Source organism: Lepisma saccharinum, chromosome 6 (genome assembly GCF_977018435.1).
Source record: "Lepisma saccharinum chromosome 6, izLepSacc3.1, whole genome shotgun sequence".
Lineage (NCBI taxonomy): Eukaryota > Metazoa > Arthropoda > Insecta > Zygentoma > Lepismatidae > Lepisma > Lepisma saccharinum.
In genome coordinates this window covers 34171488-34191060 of record NC_139234.1, presented here as the reverse complement: position 1 = coordinate 34191060, position 19573 = coordinate 34171488, and the positions used below count along the sequence as shown (strand labels likewise).

At 37.0% G+C, this 19573-nt stretch overlaps 1 protein-coding gene across 1 annotated transcript in view; it reads left to right on the top strand.

Annotated features, from left to right (window-relative positions):
• The first annotated feature begins 505 nt into the window (after positions 1-505).
• LOC145989307 (transketolase-like) overlaps positions 506-19573 on the top strand; it is a 30405-nt gene continuing 11337 nt past the window's right edge. Inside the window, exons 1-6 of the mRNA XM_083124638.1 lie at positions 506-927; positions 2457-2602; positions 8126-8315; positions 14498-14732; positions 16886-17029; positions 17807-18058. Coding sequence (XP_082980764.1) covers positions 827-927; positions 2457-2602; positions 8126-8315; positions 14498-14732; positions 16886-17029; positions 17807-18058 — 1068 coding nt within the window. The 5' untranslated portion in view covers positions 506-826. The remainder of the gene's footprint in view (positions 928-2456; positions 2603-8125; positions 8316-14497; positions 14733-16885; positions 17030-17806; positions 18059-19573) is intronic.

Here is a 19573-nt window from a genome sequence, read left to right as displayed (position 1 = left end):
AGTATTGGGTAGTCTTACCATAGGTCTTACAAATACAATATTGGTTTTGTTTTAAAGCTCTTTGCATCTGTTTTTTTAAAATTCATTGTCATTGTTAATTCACATTGAGAAACCGATTTTATACAGTGAGATATTTATTAAACGGACTAAAGAAGTACGTGGAACCCTGTTAGTGGAACGTAGCAACATCGCACGACTCGTAGTGACTGCCCACAGTTTCCACGTTTCAACAGAATTACTAAAATCGCTGTGTCGAAGTGCCTCCTAGGCGAATCTTGTAATGACATTTAACACAGTCTTTCTTGTCTTGACTTCAAGTAAATGTAAATTTCCCCCAGCCGGAGACCCCTTCCGCCGCTATTTTTACATATTCTAATTCGTTCTACTGGACAAAGCATCATGCCTTTGTAAACACTCCAGAATTTCTATATATTATTCTAACTCGTATAACTCACATTCTATGTTAATGCGAATGAATTGTCCACTACTACGATAGGCATATTCTCTTTGCGTATGAAGTTCATTCTTTTATTTTACAGAACCTGATACATGATGGTCAAGATTTGAAACAAAAGCAAACTAAAGAGAGGGAAATTTCAGCAACAATATAAATAATTCAGTGTAATTGACATAGGGGCAAAAGACATGTGAATTAAAATACTAATGGACAATTTCGAACATTTATAATTGCGCAACCGGACTGATTCGAATCTAACTTATCCTACCGCATGATAGTAATAATTTTCACTACAGTGTATGTGAATGGTTGTGATTGGGATATGGAATAAATGAACGTTTTTTTTAAAAAAATTAAGAAACTGCGATAATGAATGAAGAAATCGGCACTTCTAATATTCAAGCACTGCAAGATATTGCTAACAAGTTGAGAATACATAGCATTCGATCAACTAATGCATGTAAATCTGGGTAAGTTCTTAGGAAGTTGGTCATTCTTAAGGAGGCTGTATAACACATGCAGGATAATTATGTAATGACAGGTATTTTCATTGAAATTCATGTCTTCAGTTGCTCTGACACATTCTAGGGACAGAGTAAAAAATACTGCAATAATCCGTACTTGCTTGTCAACAAACAGCTTATGTTAATCGATAAAGCATTTAATTTCATTGTGTGAACAGCAATATAAACTAGAATACTAGTTTATATAAAAAAAATTGATATTTAAAGGATGCAGTAAAAAAATCACCAAACTACATTTGAAGGTGCCATGTCAAGGGGTTCCGGGTTCGATACCCAATGGAGGCACATGGCACAGTGGTTTGGATCCTACTTTATATTGTAGGTCCAGTCCCGATTAGCCTTTCTGTGCATAAAGTGGACTCAAAATAACAATTTAATCAATAAATCAATCGAGGGTGCCTTGTCTGCACAAAGTGGTTCTGTGATACATCCAGCCTCAAATAAATGGGTAGCTGGAGGCTAACCTGAGAGGGGGTGGGGTGTAAAGATGGCTGGAGCATAGTGCTATCACATTACCTTGAAAAATGAATATGTGGGTCCATGCCTCTTCATCCCGCCATGTGACTTCACAGCATGGTGCAACATGCACAGGAAACTTTAGCTTACTACATATAGAATAGAATAGAAAAGTATTTTTATTTACTTCAGAGCAAGGTTCAGCCTTAGGCTGCTCTACCACCTAACTCTGGAAATGAATGTTACAATATATATAACATAAAAATCAAATGTATAGCATGAATGAATTTAACACAAATGAGAAATAAAATGTTAAGAGAATACAATGAAAGACACATTAACACACACACACACATATACAGACGTGTACATACACACTTTCGAAGATGAATTTGAAATAACTTATACACAGTTTGAAATATTGTAATTTATTGTCCTTCCCATTACCATGCCTGTAAATGTTGTACTGAGTAGAAACTATGCAGTGTTGTCACTATAGGATGAGTAAGCAAATCATGCTATGAATTTACTACACAGGAAAATTTGCAAAAAAAACAACAAAAAATGACACTGTTAATATAAAAGAAACATTGAATAAATGAAATAATCATGATAATAAATATAGTAGATTTACAACTTATACACACTGTAGAATGTTTACTGTAGAAATAGTAAACTGGAAATCTAATAATAGTGTGCTAGTGTTTTCGACATTGACAATACTGCATGCCAGTTATGCTGCAAAATATTATATCTAGTACATTGATAATATTGGATTCTATTTTAATTGGTCCCAAAAAGTTTGTTAGACAATTGACAAACAAATGAGCATTCCTTGATTACAATGCCTGTAAGATTTTACATTTATTCTTTCTATGCTCACATGGTAAAACACATTTTATGCACAGAATTTTCTGTGCTCAACATGAAAGTGCTGTTCTTTAATTTATGAAGTTTGGGTAATGCACTGGCTAAGGATAGTACATAAATAACTAAGAGAAGTTAACTTACAATTTCAGACATCCAACATCTTGTTCTTCAGCAGCGGAGATAATATCTGTGCTCTTCTTTCACACAATGCGATACAAAGTTTCAGAACCAAAGGACCCTTCAAGTGATAGATTTATTCTATCTAAAGGACATGCAGCACCTATTTTGTATGCAGGTATGTTATAACATGAAAAATGCATTTCTAAAAATGACTGAAACTTCGTCAAGCAATTATATGCTATGAACATCACTACTTAATAATATTTTGACTGCTATAAACTCTGATCCCTCTTTAGATTTTAACAAGTTGAATATACTATTATATATATACACAGCACATTGATTATTTTATAACAGGTAGGGTTTCATAAACTTCCTGTTAGCATGATCAGTCCTAGGGAGTAGGTAAAACACTTGTATTGTATACTATAATTTAATGCAGTTTAAAATTGCATAATTTGTGCAAATTATCTTATTCAATAAGGTTATCAAGGAGTAATGGAAATGAACTATGTCAAGATATAACAGCAGTGGCATATCCTGAAAACTTGACCTGGTTTACTGCAACAATTCTTATGTATCAGTGGTGATTAGGAGGGGCAACGTAAGCACACTTTTTGCTCTGAATGCTAAGCCTTGTCTACCAAGAAAAAATAAACTGTCATCCCTGGCCCCAAAGTTTTGGCACCTAATCGCTGCCACTCTTACTTATTGTGTGTATTTATTATGCACCTTCTTTCCATCGAGAAAGCATACATTGTTTTTGTTTCAAATCACTTCTTGTCATGTAGGCATACATTGTTTTTGTTTCAAATCACTTCTTGTCATGTAGGCAGTGGCGAATCTACAAATACCCTCTGCAAAATATTACGAAAGGCCCCTTCTATGTACTTGTGCAAGGACATGCCAAAGCTTTTGCTGTAATTATTTTTTATGTGGCACACACACACACAGATATATATGTATGTATGTATGCATGTACATATGTATACCATTGGAAGAATTTGATTTGTATTTTTGTTAGTGTCACTTTTCTGCGACTTTTGGCTAATCGCGATGATGAGGATGATGATAGGATGAAAGTGAGGAAGGAACACTCACTTAGAACACCCATACCCAGGACCAGATTCGAATCTGGTACCTGCCCGACCCCGTGGCTGAGTGGCTAGCACATCACGCTGCGACGCCAGGGGTCCCGGGTTCGATTCCTGCTCAGGCATGTTTGTTTGTAAATGTCCATTCATCAATTTCGTCACTCATCCCCATCTTCGCAAATTAGCCAAGAGGCACAAACCGCGAAGTAAAATAAAACCAACCAATCAATCGAATCTGGTACCCTCGTTGTAGCAAGCTGTGCTAACCACTCCAGCATATCTCTGAAGATCTAGGTAGAATTGTATTGTACTTTTCATGCAGAAGTTTCGTAAAATGACTTGGAGATGAAACTTTTTGATAAATCACTTTTGAGAGCTGTTTAAAGAGACAACAATTGAACTGGGACTGATGGACCAATACCTACTTTGTAATGTTTCTGTAACTGGTCTGCTTTGTCCATTAGTTCGTCATGCTTTGGGTTGGGTATACAGGTAAGTAAATCAGGTTTGAGAGCTCCCAAAATAAGTAGTAATTTCATTCTGTCTACTGGTTTTTCGTCCCTTGCTAAGCCGTTTTGGATTTCTACGTAGTAAGATCGATCTCACCTCTTAACTCAACGTACGTATAGTAGAATCTGTACTCCTAGTTCCACACCACAGATCTAGCAAAGAAACTAGCAGTTAGAAAGAAATTAATGTTTACTTAGTGGTAAGGAGCACTAAACTAAAATTACTAACCGAAAACTAGTGCATATTAGCCAACTTTAAATGAACAACAAATCCTCTCGCCTTACAATATTTCAGCACTATTTTCTTCTTTGCTCTGCAGTCCTGGACAAATTTATTGTTTTACATACACATACTTGAGTATGTAAAGGCCATGGCAAGGGCCCCTTAAAGGTTTGCTCAACCTTGGCTCTCCCCGGTTTATGGATCCAGCACTGCATGTAGGCTAATTGGGGCTGAGCCTACAGGTTGAAGTGAGTTTCGAATTACTGTGTAATGTGCCTCCACTGTGGATCGAAGCCAGAACCCCTTAATTTTGTTTATAATTATTATTATAAGTGCACAGCATTGGTCTATAATTTGTAAAACTTACGTCATTTCTCCCATCCATTCTTTGAAATCTTGTCTAGGCATAACAGCTACTTGAAAAGAGTTCCCCTCTCCTTGTCTTGTTCATGAAGAAATCAATGACGTGATTGTAGAACTTGAATGCACTGTTTGTGAAATAACATTTTCTCAATTGAAATGAGAGGGAACTTAACCATTCTTCTCCTTGTGTTGCTCTGCAGTACGTCTTTATTCTCTTGAGCTCAGAAAAAGATCTTTCAACAGAAGTTGTTGTTGAGGATATTGTTGTAATCAAACAAGCTAACTTGTGGATTTCTGGCATAGCCCAAAGCAAGTCTTTCTCATTCATAAGTCTAACAAGTTCGTGGACAGTCTTTCCTAAAAATTCATAATACTTGGAGCAATATAAAATGCTCAGTTTCCCGCACCAAGGATAATTTCTCTTCACGTAGCAACACTGTCTTCCATCAGTGCTCCTTGTTAGCGGTACCTGACCATCGCAGGCCATGTGTTCTTAATCGTTACTTGCTCACTTTTTCTTTGGCTCCCTCGCCTCCCCACTTACAACTGGGGAAGAACTCAGGTCAGCAGATAGGTGCATTACGTACTACCACTCCAGTCTGTTTGAAAAGCTTATATACCGTGCGTCCATTTCGATCTGCAGCCGAGAGATCGGAAGAAGCGTGGCGGGCGGCACTGACGACATTTGCAGCCTGAAATGCCGCTTATTTTTATGGACATATGCAGACATTTATATAAATATTGCAAAACGAGCACTAACCTATGTTATAAGAGTATGGTTTTAATTTTAGTAGCTTAGTGACTGTATGTGCCGATGATTTTGACACGCCCACCTCTTGTGAAACACGGCGTAGAGGTTTGTTTGGAGAATGTTCTAACGCTGCACCAATATCATCGAGTTTTGCTTCGGTTAGAATCCGTCGTTTTTGCTTAGGTGTTTTAAAATTTAACGATACAGTTTCTCGTAATTTAAGGACAAGATATCTAACCGTATCTCTGTGTGGAGTTGAAACGCATGGGAACTTCTGTACAAATTACCTACACACGTCTCTACACGAGTTTGTTTTCACGTAGGTACGTGTCATACATAAAAAAATCTTCGTTCTAACGTGAATCTTGCGGCTGGCATTCCAATCGTCTCACTGACACGTCACACATACACACTACAATAACACAAACAAGTAACTGCAAGTAACCAAGAATAACACTCTTGCGCACAGTACGAAATTAACACGCTCTTGGTTTACATTGCTCGCCACTATATTTACAACTCTGTCTTCATCTAGTCGCGAAGGAACAAAAAACTCGAGCTCGGATATTTTCGATTGCAAGGAAGCTCACGAAAACCATTCACTTTTATCGGTTTCGTCTGCAGTGTAATCCTGATACAGTGTTGCACATTCGAAACCTCCAAACGATTCCCATGGCCACAAAACTCTTTCAAGGATATAAACTTAAACAGGACGTTACTGGTCAAAACTATGATTAAAATGCTTTATTATCTGTGGCTCTTAACATCGTTTCTATAGCGAATTTATTTGTGTATATAAGAGCAGAACTTAGATGAATTACAGAAGAACTTTTGCGTGTTATAACACAGGTTAGTGATCGTTTTGCAATATTTATATAAATGTCTGCATATGTCTATAAAAATAAGCTAGCATTACAGGCCGCAAATGTCGGCATATGTCTATAAAAATAAGCGGGCATTACAGGCCGCAAATGTCGGCATCTCCGTCAGCGCCGCCCGCCACGCTTCTCCCGATCTCTCGGCTGCAGATCGAAATAAACGCACGGTAGTATATAATAAGCAATTTTTTCATGTATTAAAGCTAAATATATAGGAAAAATAGAAGAAAAAGTTCGCTTATTGGCAATAAATGTGGTAACATGGACAAAACACCACTGCACAGCAGATATAGCTCGTTTAAATTGGCCTACTATGGTAATCCAGCAAACAAATGGCCATTCTTCAAAATAAATGCCATCACTAGCGGTGGTTTTGGTCAAGCTCTCTGCTGATTTCACAGTAACAATACCTGGCAGGCTAAGTCAGTCCTCCATTCTAAACCTCCTCTATTGAACTGAACAGCTGTCCTTGCAGAAAGTGGACCAACAACTGGATAGGGTGCAAATCTTGGGATGTGAGGTGAAAGCTGTAGGTTGGATGTTGCAGAACTTCACTTCCTCTTTATCTGCCAACTTATCCTGAACTTTGTGGAAGTTGTGCTATAGCATTGTCATGGTGTGGAAGGACTCACTTTTGATGGACCAGTGCTGGATAGCAAGTGTGCCGAACTTCTAACACCAATTTGCTGAGTGTAGGTTGCCATTGAAGGCTATCTGGAACTGACTCCCAGTGTACTGACACCTAAATATTCTGGCAGTTGCACAGCACAGCAGTTCTGTTTGAATTTGCCCTTTTAAACTACCACCTGACCAAGCTGCAACAACTGTTTTTAAGTGACTGGATTTTGAATTAAGTTCAGTTTTTGTCTGCAGTTGCAATTCAGTGCCAGAATAAGTTGTCGTTTGGATTTTATGACACTAATTGCTGTCATATTCCTTTTTGCCTCCTGGTCTATCAGCCACAGAACAATTCATGAGGTCATCTGCTCCAGAAGCCAAGCTGATGCATGCCTCATGGACTGCAGTTTGTTCTCCTAACTGGTATTGATACTTTTAAATCACTCTGCTCCAGTTGTTTTTCATTCCTCCATGGCCTTCAATGTTGCAAATTTACTTGAATGCTGCTGTTCTTGCATTGAAACTTTGTTACCAGTATTGTTGAAAAATACCTCATAGCAAAAGATTTTTATCAGTCATTCTAAAATTCCTCAAAAGTCAACATACGAGAACACAAAAGATATGAACTTGTAGGTATATACTATAACACGATATTCATATGCTTTTGTTATATTTTTATATTGACACCGAGGTAGAAGATAGAAATATGAATGTTCAAAGAGCCCTGGAACTTTTACATCACCTTATTGGAATATAAATGAAGAATATTCTTATTTGAAATAATGATCATGTTCTAATGTACCAAACGTGTTGTACTTAGAGAAAAGTGCCATATAGTCATTTAAAAAAATGTGTTTACAACAGTTAATACAACAGTTTATTAAAAATGACAGAACTTTTTACATTCTTCATCATATTTACATTTCCTTCATTAAGAAAACTTTCTTATACAGCATTTGAAGGTCAGTTTAATGTATAAATATAATAAAATGTGAACTTTTCAAAAATCACCATTATTACTGATGCCTCCACAGACCAGATTTGAGACAGACCACATGGGTGGAATATGATGTTATTTGTTAATAAGCTGTATATGGTTAGAAAATGTTTTCAGTTATAAAATGATATGTTGCATAGGTCTGCTCTTACCATGAAAGCGTACATGATAATTTTACTTACTATTGGTTCCATTATATAGATGATATGTTTATTATGAATTAATATTCATCTTCAATTTTTCACATGCACAAATCTCTTTCTAGCATGGGCTGAAGCAGGTCTTTTTCCAGTTTCTGACCTGATGAACTTAAGAAAGATCAACAGTGATTTGGAAGGACATCCTACCCCAAGGCTGAACTTCATAGATGTGGGAACTGGTTCTCTTGGCCAAGGCTTATCTATTGCATGTGGAATGGCATATGTGGGAAAGTATTTTGACAAGGCCTCTTACAGGTGAGGTTGAAACTCCTCTAGTTGTAGCAGTTAAAAGCAGCTTGTTTCATTTTTCATTAATATAATATTAAAATTTTTATATGTGAATAAAACTAAGTTGTTTTTTTTAGTTTTTCTTTAGCATAGGTAAAATAAAAACAGCCTTTAACTTTACTCCATCCATTCATCCAAAGTTGAATCTCTTCAAATACAAGTGAACCTTGAACGAACAGAAACTTGTTGCACTCATGTAATAACTAGACCTCGGATTTTTAGGTCCTAAAAAGTGTGCTTTCAGGTTCCTAAAATAGGCTCTAAAAATCCCAAAATAGTTTCTAAAAATCCTAAAATAGGTTCTAAAAATCTTAAATTAGGCTCGAAAAATCCTGAAGTGCGTAGCTTCCAAAAAAACAACAACTTAAAACGGTTCAAAATTCCTGAAAAATACTGATTAGGTAAAATAGTTAAAACGAACCGCAATAAATCTTAATGATTAACAACCAATTATTAATTTTCTGATAAAATTTTTATTTGTATACATCATTTTCAAAATTATCCACAAATTATTGTAATACTGTACTTGTGTTGTTAGCAAAAGTTACTTTGTTGATATGAAGAATAAATTACGTTTTAGTTTGAGTATGTGAAATGGCCAATGTAAACTCCGCATACCTTATATTAAATATTTTAAATATGTATACCGTATAATTGCATTAGAATTTTTGTATACATAGGAATCGCATAGACCCTTTATATTGTTAATATATTTGTTTGTATGTGTGTGGTTGGTGAGAGGCGGTAATACGTAAGGCTGAAAAACATCTGCTTGTACTCTTGAATTTTTGGAAAGTTCGCCTTTAAAACCGGGAATTATAGTTGAATTTGATCCTAGAGTGGCCACCCTGAATACATAACAATCTTTTTCATGTTATCCACAGTCAAACTCTGTCTTTTGTTTGTGCGTGGATGATCTTAAATGCTGAAAATGATCTTTCAACAAAAACATAGTCAGTGGTGCAAATTTGAATGCTGGAACATTACTTCGCAAGGCGTGAATGCCGGAAAGTACCGAACTGACGCGAAAGTGAGTAAGACCACATGAATCACAAGTTTGTACTTTGATCTGTGCAGGCAACAGTGGCGCCAGACATTTTGCTTTGTTGATTTAGAGCTTTGAAAAAAGATTATGGATTTAGGAGGGAGGGAAATCATGTATGTTCCAAACACGTTAGTCAATGAATTTTTTCTGTACCAAACCGAGCAAATGCCTCTGAAATATAAAAATCCTATAAAACCTGAAAAATTTATAAAAACCTAAAAAAAGGTTTGATTTAGGTGCATAAACCTAAAATAGGTTCTAACAAGCAAAATAGGTTACTTTAGGCACTATAAAACTTCACCGTTGTTGCATTTTTAATAAAACATTGATGTAACTTGTTATTTCTTATTTACCTACAAAGGAAAAAAATAGGTTAAAAACCTAAAATCCGAGGTCTAGTAATAACTCATTTGAAGGTCTTGTGTCTGAAGAGAGATACAATTGAACACAACGAAAGATTTGCATCATGTACAACCATTTGTACTTCTCTCATTATATGTTGCTTTTCTGTCACTAATTACAATGGTGAGAATGAATGATGGGTAGATGAAATTGTTGAATTCTTCTTGCATATACATATTGCTTCCATACTAAAAGTCTTCTAGTTTACAGTTTTTGCATGCCCCCTTGCCCCCCCTTCCGGACGCCCATGTAGACAAACATGCAGCAATAGACAAGATAGTGGAACAAGGAGCCTTGTTTCATGGAACAGTACATAAGGAACTGAAATTTAAAAAAAAGTATGTGTATCAGGTCTTGTAATGTGTTTGTTGTGTCTAAGGCATAAGCTTTGGGCTCCAGCTACACAATGTGTTCAGGTTTGGGTCTCCTTGGGAAAGCGTGACAACTTTTTCTGAGACTTCGCCCAGTGTATGTGACTGGTGGCCGACCACCCGCCATCGTGAGGAAATTTGGAAGCTACGGATGAGTAGCATAAACTGATCATAGAAAACCTACAACAATGAAGTTCATCGTGCTGACCACACGTCACCCTGTAACTGGCTGGATGATCTCCCATCTCGACAGGTGGGAGTGAGGACAGCAGTCGGTAGGTAGGCACTGGCCCTCACATGCTGTAGGGAAGTGCTGGGAACTCCTGGCTCTATACAGTGAGAATCAGGACTAATTTTTCACCAAACTCGTGGCGGGCGGAGTCGTAGTTTCATTATTGCCTACCTGGGTTGAAAGGCCAATCAAAATGGCGGAAACACGATGGCAACCCTGGACCAAAGAAATTCCACATGGTACCTTCTGTAGTGAAGCAGATTGTTACTGTTTTCTGGAACATTGAAAACATCATGCTCATCGAGTGGTTTCCAGACAACCAAATCATCAACATCAATGCATACAGTAAAATCCTGACACTCCTTCAAATTCAGCTGAAGCAGAGGCACACCACATCTTGCTACTCCATGACAATGCCAAACTGCACACAAGCCAGTGCCGGGTGGTGGTCTGGCCCTATGGGTGTGCACTTCAGCCTTGCATCCAGAAGAAGTGTTATAAGTCACCTCTCTCAAATACTCGCACCAGTTTTTGCATACATAATGATACTAAATGTATTGGCAACCAAAGTTATGACCACCTTTCACTGAAAATGAGGTTATGGGAAAGTTGTATTTCATTAAAAGGCTTCTTTGTTTGAGTTTATTTTTTAGGCCCATTTATGCACATAAAAGCACATACAGTTTAAAGTGGGATCCAAACCACTATGTGTCTCCACCGGATGCGTGGCTATTTGTTTAAAAAAAAAGGATTGGATTTATTGTTGTCAAGAATTAATTGAAGAACTTAATAAGCATATTGCCAAATTATGTAGAGATTCAAGATAAGAGATCACTGTTATTTTGATGCCATTACGTAGGTATTAAATAAACACATTCTCACATATCTACAATAAATATGTTCTTTAACAGTAACACTTACTTTAACACTTAAAGTATTTTTAAAATAATAAGGCTATTTTTTTTTGTCATCGAAACCATAAATACCTGTATATAGCATGGCCATGATTTACATTGGAGAAAGGTGGAAAGCCACTCTTGCAAACAAGGTACCCGATCCAAAGACCAGATACAGAAAATCAGTTGTAATCTATCTAGCAGTTGTTTATTTCTAATGACCGACTGACCAAAATAACAAAATCAAGCGAAATCAAGAGATTAATAAATATTAAAGAAGAAAATAACAGTACTCACTCCGCCCACACTGCCCTGCTTTGTATTTCAGATTTTTTCCCCTTCTGCCGTATCCGTATTATTACTGCAGTCGCTGCATGCTTTGTAGCCAACTTCCCTCCACTAGCAGTGCGTGTAATGCCCATTATACCATGATCTAGAAGAGTGTATCCCTTCTCTTTTCTTGCATACTGCAAAACAGCGGCAGACGAGCACACGGTGACTTGTGTGCGAAGGGAACATTTCTCAGCGGCAGGCGCTGGTAAACGAAGCTGATGGGGTGATTGGGCTTCGGACCATTTGGTGTTGTGAAGGAGATAATGTCCAGTGAATGAGTATAATATAAATTAATTGCATTACAGATTTATTTGGTGTGCACGTGCAAATAGGCAAAAACCGGTACTAACACAAGCATCTGCATAGTATGACGTTTGGGGTTCACTTTTCTGTAGCATCCAGCATATTCACCTGATCTAGCTCTTCCAACTATGTTCTCCTCAATGAAATGAAGGACCCTCTCTATAGATGAACATTTTCACTATCTACAAACTTCAAACTGCTGTCCTCGAGTGTGTTCTCACTATCCCTAAAGAATGCTTTACTGGTGGCATTTCCAAGTTTCCTTCCAGATTGCTGGCAACAGTGTGCGGTCCTAGGTGTGCGGTCCTCACTACACAGGCTAGCCTCAGCCTAGTCACATACATACACCCTGATTGTACATACGTGCACACACACACACACACACACACACACACAAACACACATATATACACATACATACATATGCCACTGTATAACTGTATATGTGTGTGCATGTGCATTACTAAGAAATAGTAGCCAATACAGTGAAACCTCGATTTTACGTTTTTCAAGGGACCAAGTTTAAAAAACTTAAAATACAGCAAAATGTAAAATCGAGGAAAATTTCTTAACATTTTACCAGAGCGTATAGAAGGAATAGTGTGTGCACTCCCTGAGTTGCCGTGGTCCACCGCCTAGATGGCAGTGGTGACGTTTGAGACTGCACGGAAGATGCTCGCGTTGCTTACATAGCTAACTACATAAGAAACAAAAATGCATGTTACTTACGTTTCGAGAAGTGCTCAGCAGCTGGATAGTTTGGAGAATTTCGGAGGTGATTTTGCTATCTTCGAGGCACTTAATTCCTTTCTTATCTCCTTGGTGCGGAAGAAAAATCGACATTTCAGATAGTGAAATACGAGTTTAGGTAGCGTACGCAGCACATGATCTTCACAGCATCCTAATTGCGAAGTTTTTACAGCAATTATATTTAAATTGTCCAAACACTCAAAAAATATATCACCCCATAAACTATTAGCACATGATAATTTCTCTGCAACAAAATCTTCCACTCGTAACAGCACATCATAAACACTTTTCGATGCATAGGTAAGGTATTTACAGCCGTCACCCGAACCATAATCTTGGACAGGGGCGCCGACTTGTCAAAATTATTGGGGGGGGGGGCCTCTGATCACTGAAATAAATTAATGAATGAATCACTCTCCCTTTTTTAAGTTTTGGCCTCAGTGTTCGGAATCTCATAAAAGCCCATGAATTCCTCGAAAATATCAATTTTAACAATACTCATAATTACATACTTAGTATATAATAATAAGTCATGTGTTTTGGTGTCTCTGGTCATAGCCCCCCCCCCCAAAGTTGATGGTTTAGCGGTCTCAGCCCCCAAAAGTTGATAGTCTAGAACATTTCAAATGTGAATTTAAAGTTAAGTTGATGTGGCACAATTCAGCCCCATGGAGTCGGCGCCTGTGGTCTTGGAGTAGCGTAAGTGAGGCAGGTACGTTAGTTGGTTCCCCGTGCAGAAAAGTTGTACACAGTTTACAATGCGTCACTTTTGAAATATACCGCACTGTGTATCCTGCCAAATGATACACCAAGTATTCTTTACCAACACTTTGCGGTATTTGAATTTCATCTTCAACAATGGAAATTTTTTCCCTTATTTTATTTTCAGGTTGATTCTTCACCGAAAGATTTTTATTTTCGGTTGCTCTTGCCAGAGTTCGCATTTCATTAACAAAAGACGTCAGAGGAGATTCAGTCCTGTATTCACAGTTTCCGCCCGAAAATAAAGCAAGTTTTGCTGGTACGTAAATTGATTGCACATATGTAAGAGCAGAAAATCCACAGTGGAGGGATGATCATCACAAGTGAACGACCGCAATATACCACAATGGTGTTCTAGAGGATCTTGATTAAATTTTCCTGTCAAAACGTACTTGTAATTGTTCTTCCACAAATATTCGGACACTTCTAAAGTACTTTCTAAAGTCACTCTTAAGGACTCTAGCGTTTTTTTTCTGAAGCGAAGGAATTTCGATTATCTCTAAGGACAGCATTCCATTTTATTAAAGTTGTATGTGCTTCTGATCCTTTATATATTGCCTGTGCAGGAGTCATATCCAGATCTACAGCCGGGTACGAAACACGTAGGCATCTTGTAGTTTTCGCTCGCTGCTGTCTCAAACACAATACAAACTAGTCACAACGGATCAATCACAAATACTAAACTCAATAACGTAACAACGTTGTCATTAATAAAAGTACACAATGTTATTCTAGCACAACAAAACACAACGCTCTACATAATGCGCGGCCGCACTGCAAGCAGAAGACGCTCGTTGCAAGCGAAGGTGCTGCCAGTGTTTCGGTGGGGCACCGCTCTATTCACTTGGCTTACGGGAAGAAACCGAAGTGCGCACACTTCCTCTTCTATACGCTCTGATTTTACTATGTTGGGTCCATCAAAATTGAATGTATAATGGGAGAAAATGTAAAATCCGGAATGTAAAATCGGGGTTCCACTGTAATATGAAATTGGCACATTTTTTTAGTTAAATAATGAATATTCAAATGTATGTTTGTGTTAACTACTCTTCCAGAGTGTATTGCCTGATAGGAGATGGTGAGAGTGCAGAGGGTTCTGTTTGGGAAGCTTTGAATTTTGCTAGTTACTACAACTTGGATAATCTTTGTGCAATTTTTGATGTTAACCGTCTTGGTCAGTCAGAACCTACTGCTTTACAGCACAATATGGATGCATACAGAAAACGACTTGATGCCTTTGGGTTTAATGCTATTGTTGTAGATGGACATGATGTTGAGCAGCTTAGTAAGGTAATTCTAGACTAGTTTTCCCAAGTAACCGAAAGTAGTTGTCCGAACTGTACTAATGTAGCACTAACTGGTGGTTTTTATGTTGGGCCAATGTACTAAAGTAGAGATATGTTTATGTTGTGTTATACTGTATATAATTTTTTGGGAAACCAAATATAAACTTTAGTACAAATTATTTCTGTAAAATTAAAATTTATCAACACTTCCTTGTGCAAATAGTATCGCTGTTTTCAAGACCTTTAAGTGGTAGCATAAAACATTTTCTAGAGTTCACTTAGTTTTACACATTTCCTAGAATTTAGTTGGCACATGGCAGTGTTTATCTTATATATGCAGGGTAAGTAAAGAGAATGAAACAACTTTACAGTTTTTATGACATAACTATTTATGACACGCTCATGCTGCTTTCCCGCTGCTCCGCCAGGATTGCTACTGTGGTAAAATGTCTAGTGACCATCAGAAGACGTATTGTGTGTTGGAGATAGCAAAGACTGATTCGATCAATAGTAATCGGTAGTAATCCACCATCTCTACAGAACATCTACCATTTGAAGAGACTGGGTCTGTGTGAAAGGAAGAGCACTGGGAAGCCACATGCATGAAAGAACATGTAGGATATATTTTGCATGAAGATTTGCACATGAAAAAGGTTTGTGGAAAAACACTGCACTTACTAACAACAGATCAGAATGCATTCATGTGAAACTTGCTGAAGAGTGTTTGTAGCATTTTAACAAGAATAAAACTGATTTTCTGCATTGATTTATAACTAGAGCCCGGAAGTTTGGCAAAATGCCTCTTTTTATCTACTGGATATATTGATAAAATTTTTCCGGATATACGTTTTTTATGTTGTTTCAAATGTTTTAGAAGCCTTTTCATTTTGCCTATTTTGCCTATTTGGGACCCCACTGCCTATTTTTAATTATAATGCTTTTTCTTGCCTTTTTCAATGAAATTGGACCATTTTTTTAAAAAAAACTGTGTATATAAATTATTTTTCTCCCAAAAAACCTTGTTGGCATTTATTTTTCTTCCGTTTATTATGTGAATAATTTTCGCTTTATTTAAGTAATATTGAACTCACGCATGTTTCAATATTACTGAAGGAGAAAAGTGTGAGAGAAAAGTATTTCATGCTGAGTTAGGATATTGGCTTTCGGTTAAAATTTTCTTGTGCATGATTGACTGCTGGAAACCTGTTGCAGAACATCTGCACAATTACGTCATCACGTCCAGCATCCGTGTCAGGACGTTATTGACAAGAAACAGCACTAATGCCCAAGGGCCTTTGTATGCATTCCAAAATCAAGTTCTCTATCTTTAGTTTAGTTCTGCACTTTGGAGGGAAACGATCGTGTATTTGTCATCATGCCGAAATTTAGTGTGCCATTAAGTGGTAAGTTACATGGTTACGTGCGTGAATTTGGTGAAAATTGAAATGCTCTTCCATTTTGCCAGAAATTATAGATAAAAGTAAGCGACTTCCAAATGTGCCTTTTTTTGTTTATTTTGTCTTTTTTCATTTTTAGTGCCTATTTTCCACATTATAAATGCCTGTTTGCCTGCCTATTTTAACGAAAATAAATGCCTGAACTTCCGGGCTCTATTTATAACTAAGGACAAGACTTGGATTCACCATTACACACCAGAATCTCAACAGCAGTCAAACAGTGGACAGAAGCCTGTGGAACTACATGTCTTGTGTGGAGGCAGAAATAACACAGTTATCTAATTTCATGATTCATTGTTGCTATCAGTAGCAAAAATTGACATATTGTTGAGTAATCCCATTTTTTGAAAAAACACTACCAACACCAATCACATTGATCTTTTACATTGTCCCATGTATTATCTTATTTTCTTGTGTACACCAAGAATGTACGATGGGACAACAAGTGTTCTCTGTATTTTATTTCTCAGTTAGTCTTGTTTAAAAAATTCTACTTGCTTTTTTTCTTTGCTGAAATTTCCTTAAGTTAACGTTGATGTGTTATCTTGTAAATAAGAATCTGAATTATATAATTCTAGCAGATTTTAATTTCACACTTAATTGATAGCAATGACCAAATGCTTTACTATAAATTATGGTTGCACACGTAAAAAGAAAATTGTTACAATGATAAATTAATACAAACACTGTTCCAAGACAGGCATTCAACAATGCAGCCACAACAAAAGGGAAACCAAGTGCTGTTATTGCAAAGACTTACAAGGGCAAGAACTTCATTGACATTGAAGATGAAGAGAATTGGCATGGGAAACCTCTTGGAGACAAAACTGATAAAATAATCGAGGTAAGATTAATCTATGAACATGTAGCCTATGCTTGTCAAATTATTTTCTGATTCACATGTAGAGAATTTTCAGGTGAGGAGATATTGTGATACCATGATGATTCATTATCTCCTATTCTTGTGTTCATATCCTAAGATTTTAGATAAAGTGGATGTTTTTTTTTATCATACATATTAATTATATTTTTGTTTTTTAGCATTTTCTTTTGTGCCACTTTTGGCTAATTGCAATGATGAGGATGAGTGATGATATGATGGAATTGGTGAAGGGATACTTTACAAAGAAAACCCATGTCCATGACAAGATTAGAACCTGGAAACTTCGGTGGTTAGATCGGAAGTTGATCATGTAACATGTTCGGCCACTCTCAGTTTGTCTCGTTACTAAGGAATATTCTACTAAATTTAATATTCTTGGAAACAAAATACAATGGTTTCAGTATTCTAATATATTGTGATTCGAAACTAGGACTCATATACAGATTTCACTGAGTGATGGATACACTATTTCACTACCAACATACTATTCTCTGTTCAATACCTTGCCAAGGTATGGCTGTACCTTTGAATTTTCCTTCAACAGTTTCATCAAATCATAGTTCATCCTCATGCTAAATGTTAATTTAAAAGCAATAAAAACAGTGATGTAAACTAAGTAAAATGTAACAGAGACATTATATGGGATTATAATTCATTAATATTTTTGAAGCTGTGTAAAAGGACACTTGGAATAACAATACATATGAACATTGAAAATAAGTGTTATTCTTTCCTCAGCACTTAAATACCTTGATCAAGAGTACTAGTTCAGTACAACTTCATCCTAAGAAGCCTTTGGCTGATGACGCACCAAAAATTTCCGTTTCAAACATAAGACTCTCGGAACCACCAAACTATACACATGGTGAAACTGTTGCTACTCGAACTGCTTATGGGAATGCTTTGGTCAAGTTGGCAAAGAACCATGACAGAGTGATCGCACTAGATGGAGACACCAAGAATTCAACATTTTCTGATAAGATTAAAAAGGTAAGTAAAAGTAATAATTCTGAACGGGATTTTTTTTTGAAACCGTCTATATTAATCCCTGTTTTTTTTTTTTGAAGTGTTATTCCAAATTGAAGCATATAAACTATAAATTGTCCATAACAAAACACTCATGAATAAGATAAGTTTTTCATTAAAAATTAAATAGTAATTAGTACACAGCTAATAGTGAACATCTAACTTGAAATGCATATTTTTGCTTTAAAGCCTAAAGTGGGGCAACAGTAAATTTTGGAATTACTCACATATTTCCTGTTAAAATACTAAGTGTTATTGAAAAGTGCACAGAAGAAGCATTGGGGTCAGATGTACAAGGGAGGATGTATCCATCTAATAATTGAGAAACATATAGTGCATGAGAAGGGAATAGCAAACTCACCAGATACTGGAAAAGTTTGAATTTTCATGGCCGCATCTTCAGATGCAGGTAAAAGATGATGGAAAGGCAGCCATCTCTTATACAGAAGATGCATCCCACAGAAACTTGTCCAGTTTTGGTGAATATTTTCTGTTCCCTTCTCTATTGCTGTATTGCCCTTCTGATCCTCCTCGCTTTTGTTCACTGTATTGTGGATCAAAAGGAAGGAGGACCACAAGAGCTAAATATAGCATACATAGTAGAAGAAGGTATTCAGTTATACAAGACAGACCATATATGAATAAATATTTACTACATTAAGTTTCTACTTAAAGGCAATGTACTCATTAATCATGAAACACATACATTATCACATGGAACTGTTGTGCGATGAAAACACATCCATTATCAAGAAAATCTGCATTTATTGTGAAAACTCCCAAACAACATAACACTTTACATTGCAACGAAACTACATTCTATATTCCATCTTGTTTGCACAGACTATTACATAGCAACAGTAAGTAGTTTGCTTCTTTTTCATCAAGGAGGCAGCACTACATTCCTCCCAGATTTACAAAGAAGAATTAACAAAGGTAACCATATCTATTAGTGGGAGGGGGATACTTGAACCCTGGTCGACCTCCTAGGCACATGAGGAGTCGATGTGGATCTTGTGTGCAGAGCAACTTCCTCATCTTGAGGCTGATGTCCATCGATGTCTGGTTGTGGTGGGGTAGTTTTGGGAGTCTGAATTTCGATACCTCGCAGCACCTTCTGGTCCAGGTGGACTACCATCAACCCAGCCTTCTGGACTGTTTTGTTGTCAATATGTCCAGTGACGTATCCAACGTGAATGTACCACTCATTGAGTTCCATTGGCAAAGCAAACTTTGTAAAGATGAGTTCCACCCAACCTTTCTACAATATCTGCATGCTTGAAGTTGGGCGACAAGTGCTTCGGTGATTGAACCCATACGGTTTCGATAGGTAATAATGTCCTGTAAGCCTTGTTGTGATTGCTCCTAGATTTCAAGAAAGGAAGAGCCTCTGTCCGTTCGACATCTCTGGTAGGATCTTCATGCATACAGTTCCATCATGTCCTTAGACTGAAGGTGAGGACGGAGGCTGTAGGAAGA